The following is a 14,259-nucleotide window of genomic DNA, read 5'->3' as shown; positions in this document are numbered from 1 at the left end:
TTCTCAAAGTCAGATCTGTCATCTGCGTATCACCAGATGTTGCTCCATCTGGACAGTCGTGACACGAACTTGATCGGTATCAGCGCATATGCTTTGGCTTCGCTTCCGCTCCCTTTGCCTTCTAACGAATGATGTCACAAATCCTTAATGGATGCTCTGGTGTCTTGTTTTATATCGATGACATCACTGTTCTTGGGAAAAGGGAAAAAGACTACTGGGCAAACTTCACAATGGCTCTAAAGCGTACAAAAGAAGCAGGGCTCAAGCTCAATGATAAGTGGTGCGCATTTTGCACAAATGAGTCGCCTTTGGTAGCATCCTTCCACAGCTGCAGAAAGTAGAATTCACATCCCCACCCTCGCAAGCGCCACCTGAAAGGCCACCCAGGCACCACTGAGATAAACCTAACACCTTCGTATGTGAAATCATGGAAGCTTCATAGACATGAGACGTGGCTCAGATTGAGGGCTCATCAGCGAGCCCTCTAAGAAAGAGCTTGATTTTCGGGTGTCATGTGCACGCACATTATTCCAGGTGGCAAGTTTGTTTGGTTTTAAAAAATTAGTCGTGAGTCTGCGTTCGTCCTGTCTTCTACTCCGGTGTCTCATCCCCAGCGCAGTTTAAATTCCCAAAATGTCTTACCAACTAGCCCCCAGCACACACTCCTAGCAGGGAGTTTCTGCCTGAACTTTTGTCGCACACTGTCACTGTGGGTTGAGTGTAGCGGATGTCACAAGCGCGAGGGAGCCTGCAGATTTATTCATTGTGCTTCGATAATTGTTGCACATTTTCCAAAAATAATGTCATGGGAGTGGAATACGCTGCACACTTAATGAAAGCCATCATGTTGCAGGGCTGTCGCGGCTGTATTCCCTGGTGGAGCTGGACGTGTCGCGCAATGCCATCGCCCTGGTCTCCGAGGTGGGCCACGTGGGGGCGCTGCCGTGCCTGGAGAGCCTCGACCTGCGGGCCAACCCGGTCAACCAGATGATCGACTACCGAGCGCACGCGCTGCTGCTCTTTGGAGGCCGAGCACACGAGGTGAGACCTGCGCGGCCAAGACGTGTTGTGACTAGCCGATTGTGTTCGTGCTATTCGCAAGAGGAAAAGGAAAGAAAAGCATGGACAAGGTGGAATTTTTCTTTGGGAATATAGTGACGAAATTGGGCTGTGGTTACGTTGTGTCGGTGAACTTGCACGAGGGCATGTGTACATTGCTAGAAATGGGTCTGTCTACTTGTGATAAGCATAAGAATACTAGAGTGACATTCTTTACATTCCATATTTCTGTTAAAGAAAAGAAAGCGGTGAAATTTCAATAAAGAAGGGTGTAAGGCAGGGAGACACCATCTCCCCAATGCCATTCACCGCGTGCTTACAGGAGGTTTTCAAGGCCCTAGAATGGGAAGAGTTTGGGATATGAGTTAATGGAGAGAACCTTAGTAACCTGCTATTCGCTGATGACATTGCATTGATGAGTAACTCGGGACGAATTGCAACTCATGATTACTGAATTGAACAAGGAAAGCAGAACGGTAGGTCTTAAGATTAATATGCAGAAAACTAAGGTAATGTGCGACAATCTCGGAAGAGAACAGCGCTTTGCGATAGGTTGCGAGGCACTGGAATTTGTAAAGTACGTGTACTTAGGAGGGGTAGTGACCACGGAGCCAAACCATGAGACTGAAGCAACTAGAATAGGAATGGGGTGGAGCACATTTGGCAGGCATTCTCAAATCACAAATGGTAGCTTACCACTATCCCTCAGGAGAAAGGTATGTATGAAAGGTAGGTATACAGTCGATCCCGGATATATCGAACTCGAAGGGGACCGCAAAATAGTTCGATACATCGATAATTCGAAATACGAAATATGCGTATTAAAGCACTGCAGGCCTCGACACAGTTTTCTGAAATCGTAAAAAGCGCGAACATGACGATTCGCTCACATATGCTAAAGAACAAGGCGAGAACTTCTTTTGCAAGTTAGCGCACTTTATTTCTCATGAAAAAAGTCCGTCAACTTGTCTTGCTTCTTGCGCGCCGTGAATTCATCAAGTCATCGTCAATATCATTGAAGCTTTCCAAATAAGTAAATTCAGCACCTTCCGCCACAGCAGCGGTGATCGACGCTGAACGCTGATGCGAGCTCTGTAGCGCGGTAAAGGGTTTAGCGGTAGCGGCGGTGGCGGCTGGCATCTTCAAACTGCACGGGTCCATTTCCACAGCCCCAGCAACATCAGCTATGATCTCGGCATCGATGCAATCAGAAACAGCTACGTCGTTATCTGCACCGATGAAGTCACTCGCTGTGCTCTTGTCCGATATGGCACCTGGAAACGCTAATAAGTCGCAAAATTCACTGACGCACCGTACGCCGTAGTCGGTGTCATGACGCGCCCAAAGTCATCACCTGGCACCAAGGCCCGTAAGGAAACAGTGCACGACGTTGCTTTACTTGATGTCCTTCTAAGCACCAGTCATCATTTTTATCGCTACGAGAATGTTTAGTTCGACTCCTGAATGAAGATTTATGAAGAACGAAGCGCAAAGTACACATTCCGCAAGAGAACAACGCTGCACGAAGAAACATTTCTGAGTCCACCGTTGAGATGTTGGCGATATCGATGGCACTTGTGGCTTTGCAGAAGGCAGCCGCTACTTTGGCGAGAAATGCGAAAAAAAGCGTAGCCTCTGAGATCTGCATTTTAAAACCGGAAACACTAAAAATACGTCATGAGGTTGCGGATCTCGAAGGCCATGCTTTGCGGGCCCGCACGCCATCATGCGTGAACAGACAAGGAAGGGAATGCAAACATTACAACAAGGCTGCCAAGTCACTTCGAATTTTCATTTTGGTGCCCTCGGCAATCAGCCTCTTTGAAAAACACTAGCCCATGCGTTAAAATCTGCGGACCGTGCGTCAAATATACCGGTGAACTGACAAATGCTGCGCAACGAACGCAATTTCGTCACCTGTGCGCGACGAGGGATTGAAACTTATAAGAATGCGGCCGAAAAATGATCAATAGTTGTTAGGAAAAACGCACTTTCTGGGCTTCGGCGCGGGGCAGTGTTCGATATAGCGAATGTTTGGCTGTGCGGGAGTTCAATATATGTGCGCACCAGCCCCATACTTTTGCATGGGAAATTCAAGGGGATTTCTCAACTGTTCGATATAGCCAATAATTCGATATATCAGAGTTCGATATATCCGGGATCGACTGTATAACAGCTGCATATTACCGGTACTTGAAATACGTGGCGCAAGGTTGCAACTGGGAAGAAACAAGAAGAGACAGAAAGGCGTTCTTTCTGTCTTTTCTTGTTTCTTCCCAGTTGCAACCTTGCGCCACGTATTTCAAGTAACGATGCACCAACTAGCCCAACATAACGTACTGTTAAATATTGCCGGTACTTACGGAGCAGAAACCTGGAGGCTTATAAAAAGAGTTCAACTTATATTGAGGACGACGCAGCGAGTCATGGAAAGGAAAATGATAGGTGTAACTTTAAGGAACGAGAAGAGAGCAGGATGGGTCAGTGAACAAACAGGTTTTAAGCACATCTTAGTCGAAATCAAGAATAAGAAATAGGCATGGGCAGGGCATGTTACGCGAAGGAAAAATAAACACTTGTCATTAAGAGTAACGGGCTGAATTCCAAGAGAATGCAAACACGCGAGGGGGAGATGGAAAGTTATGTGGGCAGATGAGATTAAGAAGTTTGTGGGATATCGTGGCCGCAGCAAGCACAGGACCGGATTGATTGGCGAACACATGGGAAAGGCCTTTGGCGTGCAGTGGGCATAATCAGGCCGATTATGATGATGATGATTTGTGTTAAATGAAGCTCCTGATGCTGGAAACCCTAAGAAAAATATATTGTTACTGTTGTAGCTTACGCCAAAGTGACACAGCCAGGCCAGTAACCAACGCAGCATGCTTTATTTAGCAGACAATGAAGTATATATAGGCAGCTGGCCTATGACGTAACACAAGACGGTGATGACGTTTGACACGTGTTGGCACTGCACTTCTTATCACTTCCCCCTTTCTTTTAAAGATTGGGTCTTTGCACGGGTCTTCGTAGTCGGGTAGACCTTCGTAAGACCAGAGGAGTTGGGGAAACCCCCACAGCTGGAAGAGATGTTGGTGGCGTTGTAGAAGGAACGGGGACAGCGTCCTTGTGTGCTGGAGTTGGCGGGCTTAACCGCTCCTCTCGTGGTGACTCCTGCTGCTCCCCGTTGTCAGGGCTGGGCGGTACTGATTCGACAGTCTCCGCCCTTGGAGTCCCGGGTGACCTAGGCACCCGCGGGCGAATCTGGTCTAAGTGACGCCGGGTTGGTCCACCTGGTGTGTCGACTGTCACGAGGCGCGAACCTTCGGTGCCTTTGATGACGCCTGGGCACCACCGCCTCCCGTGTCCAAAGTTGCGCACCCACACCGGGTCCCCGGGCTGGAATCTGGAAGGCTGGAAACGACTCCGAGATAAGGATGGCACACATGTATCCAAGCGTGAACGAACTTGATAATTAAGCAGCAGTTCCGAAGGAGACTTTCCGCACGGTAGGGGCGTGCGTCGGTAGCCTAGCAATACTCGCGCTAGTTTGGCGTCGAGGTCGTTCACCATCGAATGTTTGACAAATCCATCCTTGATAGTGCGAACTGCTCGTTCCGCAAGGCCGTTCGACTATGGGTGGTACGGGGCACTGCGCAGATGCGTTATATTGTTGTCTGTCATGAACTGGGCAAACTGCTGACTTGCAAACTGGGGCCCGTTATCTGACACTACAGTTTGCGGCAAGCCGAAACGCGCGAATAATTCGCGAAGACGTGTTATTGTGACTTCGGTGGTTGCCGACCTGACGGGGAGTGCCTCGATCCACTTCGTGTGCGAGTCGACGACTATCAGCAGCATGCGCCCGTCTATTGGCCCGGCATAATCAATGTGAAGCCGTGACCACTTTATCCCGGTTTCTGGCCAACTGATAGGCTCCTGGCGATGTGGCATTGTTTGAGCTTGTACACATGGCATGCATGAACGAACAAGATTTTCGATCTCACCATCCAACCCTGGCCACCAGAACAGCGTCCGAGCCAGTCTTTTCATCGCCAATGCTCCCTGGTGTGACCGGTGTAGCTCGGAGAGCATGGGCCCCCGCGTCTTGCAGGGTATGATAACTCGATGACCCCAGTAGAGCAGACCTTCTGCACTTGACAGTTCCAGTCTTCTGCAAAAGTAAGGTTGAAGATGATTGTGATATGATGAGAGGCGTTTAGGCCATCCCTTAAAGGTGTCATGAAGCACCCCTTGGGCTGATTGAAAAAACACATCCTGCGGAAAGCTGATATGGCTATGAACTGCTCTGCCAAATATTACAGTCGTGCGCGCCGCGTAATGGCCACAAGCGGAGCGCGAAGTTGCCGTTTCCCCAGGCACCCTCTTTTCAAACAGAGGCCGGTTCTCACTCTCGTCGGTAGGCGGGGCGTCTGTCCGCTGTACGTCGCAAGAGACATAGCATGCTTATTGGCCGATAGCCGACGTAAATCGAGAGCGGCGTTCGGATCAGATGCGCTTCTTGCCGCGGGGTGCCGCCACTTGCCGGCGCCGCACTACTCAGTACACGGTAGCCGCACTCGCGCAAGCGAATCACAGCGGGAGAGTGATCGCGTTTCATGACGCGCGCTGGCGTAACTTCTTTCCCCCATGCCATCCCTCCCTGTCTAGCTTCCAGTGCGCTCGCCGGCACGAGAAAAGAGAGAAAGCGCTGGGAGCGTGCGCCAAACCGCCGTAACTCCGCTGATTCTTGACGGATTCGAGAAATTTTTGCGGCAATCGAATCGGGAGGCAGTACACTCCGATACTGAGGCCATTAGATCATTACTTGGAAAAGTGGTTCATGACCCCTTTAAGCATGAAGTTCTGGACAACACAAAGATCTTTGTCTGCACTCGTCAGTTCCCTCAAAGCACCCGCTGGCACGAACGAACTGTCAAGATTCTCTGTAGCCAGCACGTATTCTGGCAAGGTTCCCGAGTGAACAGCCTCTGGTGTCGGCACTGGCAAACGGCTAAGTGCGTCTGCATTGGCGTTTTGCTTCCCGGCCCTGTACTCGATGCGGTATCGGTACTGACTTAGGAACAGAGCCCACCTCTGGATACGCGCCATTGGAGGCACCGGTCGATCTTCTCGTAGAAGACCCACAAGTGGTTGGTGGTCCGTCACCAGCACAAACTCGCGGCCCAACAGGTAGTCTCGAAACTTTGAGACTCCAAACACTAGCGCCAGAGCTTCCTTCTCGAGCTGCGAATAATTTTTTTCGGCGCGCGTCAGTGCGCGTGAACGGAAAGCGATGGGCTTATCCACGTGGCCCATGCGGTGCGAGATGACGGCACCTAAACCCGACGGTGATGCATCACATTCCAACCGGACTGGTTGGTCGGGCTGAAAATATGTCAGCACTGGTGAGCTGAGAAGCGTTTGTTTCGCCTTGAGATAAGATTTTTCCTGGGTTGCACCCCACTCCCATCTATGCTCTTTTTCGAGTAGATTACCGTATTTACTCGCATAATTTGCGCACTTTTTTTCGCGAATTTGGAGCTCCAAAAAGGGGGTGCGCAAATTATGCGGAGATTTCATGAGCACATCTGAAATAACGCACAATATATAGTCCTAACACGTGCGATATAATACGTTAAAGAAGAAAATAAATTATAGCGCAAACGAAGGGTTTTTAACAGAATTAGCACGTACTTTAACCAGCCAGATTCGGTCATGCACGGTCTAGTCAGAATCACTGGTTGAGAAGTCCGACTGAGAATCATCGCCGCGGCCGCTGTCATCGCCCTCCCAAAGCGCGTCGTCCTTGGTTCCGTCGAGTGCGTTGAGACGTCTTCTTGAAGCTCTTGGCGACAATGCTGGGAGTAACGAGGTGCCACGGCACGGCGATACCGGTGGGCCTAAGCTCTCGCACATATTTGAAAAGGTATTCTTCAATGGCAGGAAACTTTCCATGCTTCGGTCGATCCTCAGAACGGTCTCCTTTCCGGTCTTGTATTAAAAAGCGAACTCTTCCGCGGCACGGTTCCCGTTTCCTTAGGCAAATTCTATAACAGTGAGCTTGAATTTTGCCGAATAGTTATTGTAGCCCAGCGCAAGAGAATAGTGAAAACGCAACTGGCTGATCGCGAAACCTAAACTTCCGAAATCAACGAAGGCTGCGTTGGCTGCGTCGCGGACGCAAAGGAGGAGGGTCAGCGAGGGGAAATGTTGGCGCGACTGGCCCTCGCACGCCTCCGATGCAGAAAGTAGTCCGTGCCGTGTCGCGTGCATGCATTCTCACGGCGGGAGAACGCTCGAACATTTCCGACAACCCGTGAACAGGTTTGAGTGTTCGGGTGCCACGGCACGCGCGCCAACTGGCTGACGCGGGCCAAAAAAACCACCGTCGACTTATCGGCCTACCGTTGCAACGGAGCCAGTGAGTCGCGGCCGCAGCTGATTTTGTTCGCTCTAACCACGGCTGAGGGCAGCATTCTCGCGGGTACGGCTGGTACGGTCTCGGCGGTTTCCAGAGATTAGAACGAAGTAATCGGAAGAAGGGACTTCGCACTCGCGGCCTGTCTTGTGTGTGACTGCGCTCGCCTGCTCGGTGAGTGCCGCGGGGGCGCGGCCGTTCAAAGTTTCCCCGTGCGCGCGGGCCGGCGAGCTGGCTCGAGCGGGGCGGGGAGCGCAAAATATGCGAGTAAATATTTTTTTTTTAGCAAAGCTGGCTAAATATTAGGGGTGCGCAAATTATGCGAGGGCGCAAATTATGCGGGTGAATACGGTATACAAGGGGGCCAACATCGCTGACATGTGTGGCAGGAACCGGTGATAATACGACAGCAGACCCAAAAACGAGCGCAGTTCGCTTACATTCGTAGGCCGTGGTGAATCGCGTATTGCAGCCAGGTTCTTTTCCAACGGGTGCAAGCCGTCTTTGTCGATCCGGTGCCCCAAATAGACGATTGAGTCTTTACGGAAGTGACATTTTTCCGCCTTCAGCTTGACACCGTTTTCCTGTAGCCGGTGCAAAACATCCCGGAGCACGGAGTCGTTACTGTCTGGACGCTCAGCTATTAATACGTCGTCCAAGTACACCTGCACGGCTGGAAGGCCAGCCAGGATGGTTTCCATGCGCCGCTGTAAAATCGCGGGAGCCGAGGCAACTCCAAACGGGAGACGGTTATAGCAAAACAGCCCCTTGTGCGTGTTTATCACGGCCAACTTCTTCGCTTCCTCATCCAAGGGGAGCTGGTTGTATGCGTCCTTCAGATCCAATGTAGTGAAAAGAGATCCCTCACGAAGTGACGCGAAAATATCCTCAATGTTAGGTAGTGGATACTGCTCAGTTATGCACGAAGCATTAATAGTGGTCTTAAAATCACCGCAGATGCGGAGTGACCCGTCTTTCTTTAGTACCGGCACTACTGGTGCCGCCCACTCTGAATGTGCTATAGGCGATAATATGCCTTCACTCACTAAGCGTTCCAGCTCCGTTTCCACTTTCTCACGAAGAGCGTAAGGGATAGGCCGCGCCTTGTGGAACTTAGGTTGGGCGTCTTCTCGAACGTGGAATTTCACAGGAGGCCCCTGAATTCTTCCGAGCCCAGATTCAAAAAGTGCGTGAAACTCCGTGCAGAGGCTGTCGCGAGCAACTGACATCGATTGCACTGTTCCGAGGAACTCACTCGGAAGTATTGACAATGCTTGAATTAAATCCCTTCCGCAAAGGCTAGGACCAGAACACCCTATTGGCCTCGAGGAGTTACGGAGTCGCCCTCTATCGGACGCGCCTCGATTGCGTGCTAGGCAGGATGCCGCCGGCGCGCTCTCCATAGGTTTTGCTGTCGGCGCCCTACAAAAACACCTCGCGGAAGCCCTCCAGGGCATTTCTGTAAGTACTTTCGAAATGAACTGTGTTCTTTACTGTCAAGATAATCATTTTCGACGAACTGAAAGCACAAGATAGTCTACAGTCGCTGTCTCTTTGCAGAAAACCGAGCACCCGCTTCGCGCTGTCACCGCGTTGGAGACCCCTGAACCGGCTTCTTGCGTGAAAGGTAGTCACTCGCTGAGTGCAAACTATGTGAAATATCTCGTTAGAGTAGACTGCCTGTATAACCAAACGGAGCATAACAGAAAGAAGCCTCAAGCCAGCGATCGCACGGGTTCGCGACGACTGACGGTGCCTCTACATGTATGAGCGTCTGCATGTATGTTCGTACTGATGGTTTCGCTTTTGCTACGAGCGCGTTTTGGCACCGCGCTGTGAACTTTAGGCCGCAAAACATGAGAATTTGTGAGTAAACAAACAACTACTGTTGCGCGGACGCTATCAGAGCAGTTCAAAAACAATTTCCTTACAACTGCGGCTTCGGTGCGCATGACAACTTTGTAATCTGCCGTCCCGACGATTCAGTGTTTTTTTTTTCTTTTTCGGTCTAAATTCGGGTACGTTTCAATGTCATTTGACAAGTTGTCTCGCACTGCGTATTGATCGGTCTTCTCAGCGGGCAAATGCCGCTGCTTCTGTTTCTTTATTCAGCGCATTCGTTTCGTTTGGTGCTCACACAAAACGTGAGCAAATGCGACGCCTTTTTTAACACGAAAGTGTTTTATGCCGGGGTCCACCAAGACTTCAGTGACGTATTTCCGTCACGGAAATGACGTCGAAAAAATATACACAATCAGATGACAAAGAAAAAAGGTACCGTCAGCGGGCATCGAACCCACGACCGCTCGGTCCGCAACAACAGATGCCGGGCACGCTATCCACTGCGCCACGGTCACAGACTGGAGGCTTCACGAACGCGCCTTTTATATCTACCACTCTCCCGGTCGGCTGGGTGGTGTTGACCTCTGGGAGTGGTAAGGTAAAGTAATTCGTCATTGCTGTGGCCTCCGCGACTAGCACCTGCAACGCGTTACGCGTCCGTCCCATTCGGCGCGTTTTCAATAGAAGTTGAATTTTGTCAATGCCTTAACCCACCACGAGGTGGCGACCTTTGCCCAAGCGCCGGAAAAGCGTCGGTCTCGCTCAGCATCACGGTAATACAAACCAAAAATAACTCTTGGACGCGCGCCTGCCTCACCTGCCTGTAACGCCGCAATCCATGCTCACGCGCTCGCCCCGAGAAAAATCGCGGCCGGGCTACCTGAGCTGCACGACGCGCTTTGCGTTTCCCTCTAGTCCGGCCGTGGTGTTCAATAACATTTTAACATGCCGCGGGATGGCGACCAAGTTCTGCGTCCAATATGCGACGCTCTTCTGGCTATCACACCTCGTTCACTGATTACGCTTTCACCGTTAACTACTACAGCTACCACAAGGGTTTGTTTAATCATTTAACATGGACGTTAGTCGTCGGGGTGGAGATGTACCACCAATCATCAAAGTGGGTGCATACACGTTAAACGGCGCCATTAGCTGCCAGACACCAATATACATTCTGCAAACTCTCTTATATCAATGTACAGTAAGCATTCAGTTACTTCTGTAAAAGCTCGCTTTACTTCGTGTTATTCCGATTCCTACGACGGAGGGATCAACCGTGTTTTTTTTAATGCTCCTTATTATCGTTCCGTTTGCATTCCAGTGAACTTGCCGCTCTCTGTGATCAACAAATTCATAGACCAAAGCTTCACCACTTCGAGATTGCTGGTGGAAGGAGAACCAGTCTACGAGACCGAGCATGTAGTAGCATGCGACGCCTAGGAAAAGAAAGAAAATACAGTAATGCAGGAGAATCACTACACCGACTGACAAGAAGACGATGGCTTTCGCCTTCTAGTCATCTTTAACGAATGCATAAGGGACTCTGTGCGTTTTTTTAATTCAACGTATCTAAACAATGACTTGCGCATCTGCAGCCGATTTTGTGGACGGTGAGCACGGGGCCGACGATCAAGAGGTCGCATTGGAGGGTTCTGAGATGGCATCACACGTGGTAAAATGTAGCGCTTTTACCATCCTGTGGCAGATAAGCATCATTTGCCGGCGGGAAGCGCGCGCGAGCCATCGTCTCAGTGCGCGCTGTCTGCTACTCACCGAACATCGCAGGCCCGACGCAGTAACAAAAGTCTTCGTCGCGGAAGTGCTTGTTGCACACAAGACTCGTAGCGGATGGCTGCTTGCCGGTTATTAGCTTTACAACCCATGCTTCACGCTGTTTCTTGTCCCGCGGTTACCAGTGCAGGCTGACACATGGGCTCCTTTGCATAAGCTCGGCGCTGCGGCACCGAGCGGTAGAGCACCATGTTCGTCGCCTTCGGAGGCAGCCACTCTATTAAAATGGTTTCATTTGAGTAGAAAATGAGAGAAAACTTCCGAATTTGAACAGACCGCAGTGCATGTGGGACTTGAAACTCGTTTTCAAAGCACGGGGCAGTGCGCCACAAGCAGCCGACGCGGCCGCGGAGACCACGTGATCCTGCCAAGTACGTCACGCCGACGGTGGCGCCGGCGTTTCCAGTGGTGGGCCTCGAGGCCAATAACAATCAGGGTGGCAGGGACAGCTTTGCCTGAAAATTGGGCTTGAAGCTGTAGTTCACCGACAATGGGCAACTTGCCCAGGTAGCAGCTGAGCTTCTGTTTGCATTTCGATAACCGCGGCCAGCTCAGGCGATGCTTGAGATAAACTTCTTGCGGGATTATTGAAAATGGTGATCCCGTATCAATGATCATGTTCAGGGGCACGCCCCCCCAACGGATGACCCTGCGATACGCCTGTAGCAGACGTTGCTTCTTCCTTGTCTCTTGTACAGTGAACACTGTTGAAATATCACTTTCCTCGGTTTCAGATGGAGTGCTCTCATACTGAAAGGCATAAGCACTGACATCCTGCCTGCCACGAGCCCTGAGCCTCGATTGGGAGTGGCATTTTCTTGCGAAATGACCTGTCTTCCCACAGCGAAAACATTTCTTTCTTTTGTGCGGGCAATCATATGCTTGATGGTCATGGCTTCCGCAGCGTGCACAATCTGCAACTCGTTGCTTCTTATCTCTGGAGATGGGTTGATACTGGCGAGATTTTCCAGCTAAACTGCACACCGCTGCCGTATCAGGTTTGGTCATGGCGCTAACTTCCTGCGCAGCGGCTTCGGCAGCCGTAGCAATGTTTACCGCTTCGGCCAGTGTGAGCTCACTTCTTTCGAGCAGCGTCTGCTGCACAGCGCGATTTCGGATGCCACAAACGATGCGGTCACGTAACATACGGTCAAAACCAGTGCCAAAGTTACACTTATCTGCCAGCTTGCGGAGCTCAACGACATAGCCTCGGACAGATTCAGTGGCCGTTTGGTCCCTAGTGAAGAACTTATAACTTGCGGCAACTAGTGGGCATTTAGGAAAGCGAGTGCTTCTTGGTAACTCAGCTCATTTACTTTACGGGGAGCGCAGTGTCCCGCAAGAACGCCTACCACCTTCGCTGATAGCGTCGAAATCAGAAGCACCCTTTTCTTATCCTCCTTGTTAATATCATTTGCTTCAAAGAATGCCTCCAGCTGAGTCAAGTAAATCTCCCACTTATCTTGATTTTCGTCACAACTTGGGGTGCCGAGACTCGTAGCCATGGCCATGGCCGCCGACGTTCCGTGGTGGTAGGCGAAGGTGGTCGTTACATTCAGCGCCCAGGAAGCATGAATCCCATCTTCGTCGCCACTGTTGTAGCTTACGCCAAAGTGACAGAGCCAGGCCAGTAACCAACGCAGAATGCTTTATTTAGCAGACAATGAAGTATATATAGGCAGCTGGCCTATGACGTCAGGCCCGTAACTAGGGGGGGGGTTGAGGGGGTTCTGACCCCCCCCCCCCCCCCCCGAAATTTTTTTGATGCTTCAACTTTTCGGGTGATACTAAAATATTTACACGCCTTCACAGCGACCACCAGCTGCCAAAGTTACACTGCAACTTTCCTGGCATTGCTTCCCTCTTCTTCCTTTCTTCAAACCTACCCTTTTACCAGAACACCTCAGCGCTCCCTCCCCCGCACGCGCACCTGCCCTATTTGTACAGCTTTGCACTTCGCCCTCGCGTTCCTTCGAGTCTTTCACCACGTAGCAGCTCCTTTATTGATTCCAGATGCTTTCCTTGTGCATTGCCGCTGGAGAAGTTATCCATCTGTGCGGACCGCACGTGTCGGCTTTGGGTTTCTACGAAAAGCGCGTCTCCTTCTGTGAAGGTAAACAGTTCGACAGCAACGGCAACACCAACACGACGTGCGCAAATTTGCCAGGGAACGAAACCCCTAAGCGGAAAAACTCAGCGGTGCATTCCGAGGACGCAGGCTGCAGGGTAAACTTTTCTCAAACTGTAGTCCTCGCCACCGAAACGAATCATCGAAGATGACATCTACTGAAAGACTGGCATATCCGAGCAACTTCGAACAACCTTAACCACACGCAAGGAAATCTACCTCTTCTGTACACAGAAGGTATATGCGCCTCCCTACAAAGCGCACAAAGCGAGGATACAGCCGGCACACAATCCGGCACCAGCGGTCAATTTTCACAGGAGAGAAAAAACGCCGCCAAGCTGGGGTGCGCGCGGGAGTACAGAGGCTGACGTCACAGCCTACAAAGTGCATTTTTGAGGGGTCACGGCTATTTAATTAGCGCAGCCCAGAGAGAATTATGCAGGCGCCCAGGGAGCCGTCTGTGAAAAAATGACTTTTTCACAGGAACGGAGCAACACCTCCTTTCTGGACTGTAGCACGGGAGTGCAAATGTCTCGGCAGTGCATTCTTGGGGGTTCACGTATATTAAGGGGAGTATGCAGTGCCCATGGAGTCTTCTGTGAAAAGGTCTTTAAGTAGCGTTAATCCAGTTTGCTGCAGCTGGAGTACAATAATGGGCCTGCATGCACACCAGCTGTAGCGGCGTTCAGAAAACACATGCGCCACGCGGGAGCCGGCGCGTTCATCACACTTCTACATTCTAGCCACTGTAAAGTGGATAAGAGAGGAAGAAAACATCGCCCGCCGTTCACGCCAGGCAGTCGAAGCAGTCGCAAACGTCTTTTTGGAGCCACTGGCCACTTCTGTGTGCGTGCACGGGATTGCGGCAGCAAAATGAAAAGACACTCTGCAACAATGAAGCAAAGGAGTCTTGCGTCTTACTTCAAGAAAGTTCGAACCGATGAAGCGGACGGAGAAGAACCGCCTCCTTCGAAGGATAAAACTTCGCCCTCCTCAGCACTGGTGGAAAGCCAAGCGC

At 50.9% G+C, this 14,259-nt stretch overlaps 1 protein-coding gene across 2 annotated transcripts in view; it reads left to right on the top strand.

Annotated features, from left to right (window-relative positions):
• The window catches only part of LOC119402413 (nischarin), a 101,566-nt gene that overhangs the window by 52,064 nt on the left and 35,243 nt on the right, over positions 1 to 14,259 (top strand). For both annotated transcript variants that reach the window (XM_049418633.1, XM_037669558.2), the window contains exon 8: positions 854 to 1,041. In XM_049418633.1, coding sequence (XP_049274590.1) covers positions 854 to 1,041 — 188 coding nt within the window. The remainder of the gene's footprint in view (positions 1 to 853; positions 1,042 to 14,259) is intronic.

This window comes from Rhipicephalus sanguineus, chromosome 8, assembly GCF_013339695.2.
Source record: "Rhipicephalus sanguineus isolate Rsan-2018 chromosome 8, BIME_Rsan_1.4, whole genome shotgun sequence".
In the NCBI taxonomy this organism is placed as follows: Eukaryota; Metazoa; Arthropoda; class Arachnida; order Ixodida; family Ixodidae; genus Rhipicephalus; species Rhipicephalus sanguineus.
This window is presented reverse-complemented; position numbering and strand designations above follow the sequence as displayed.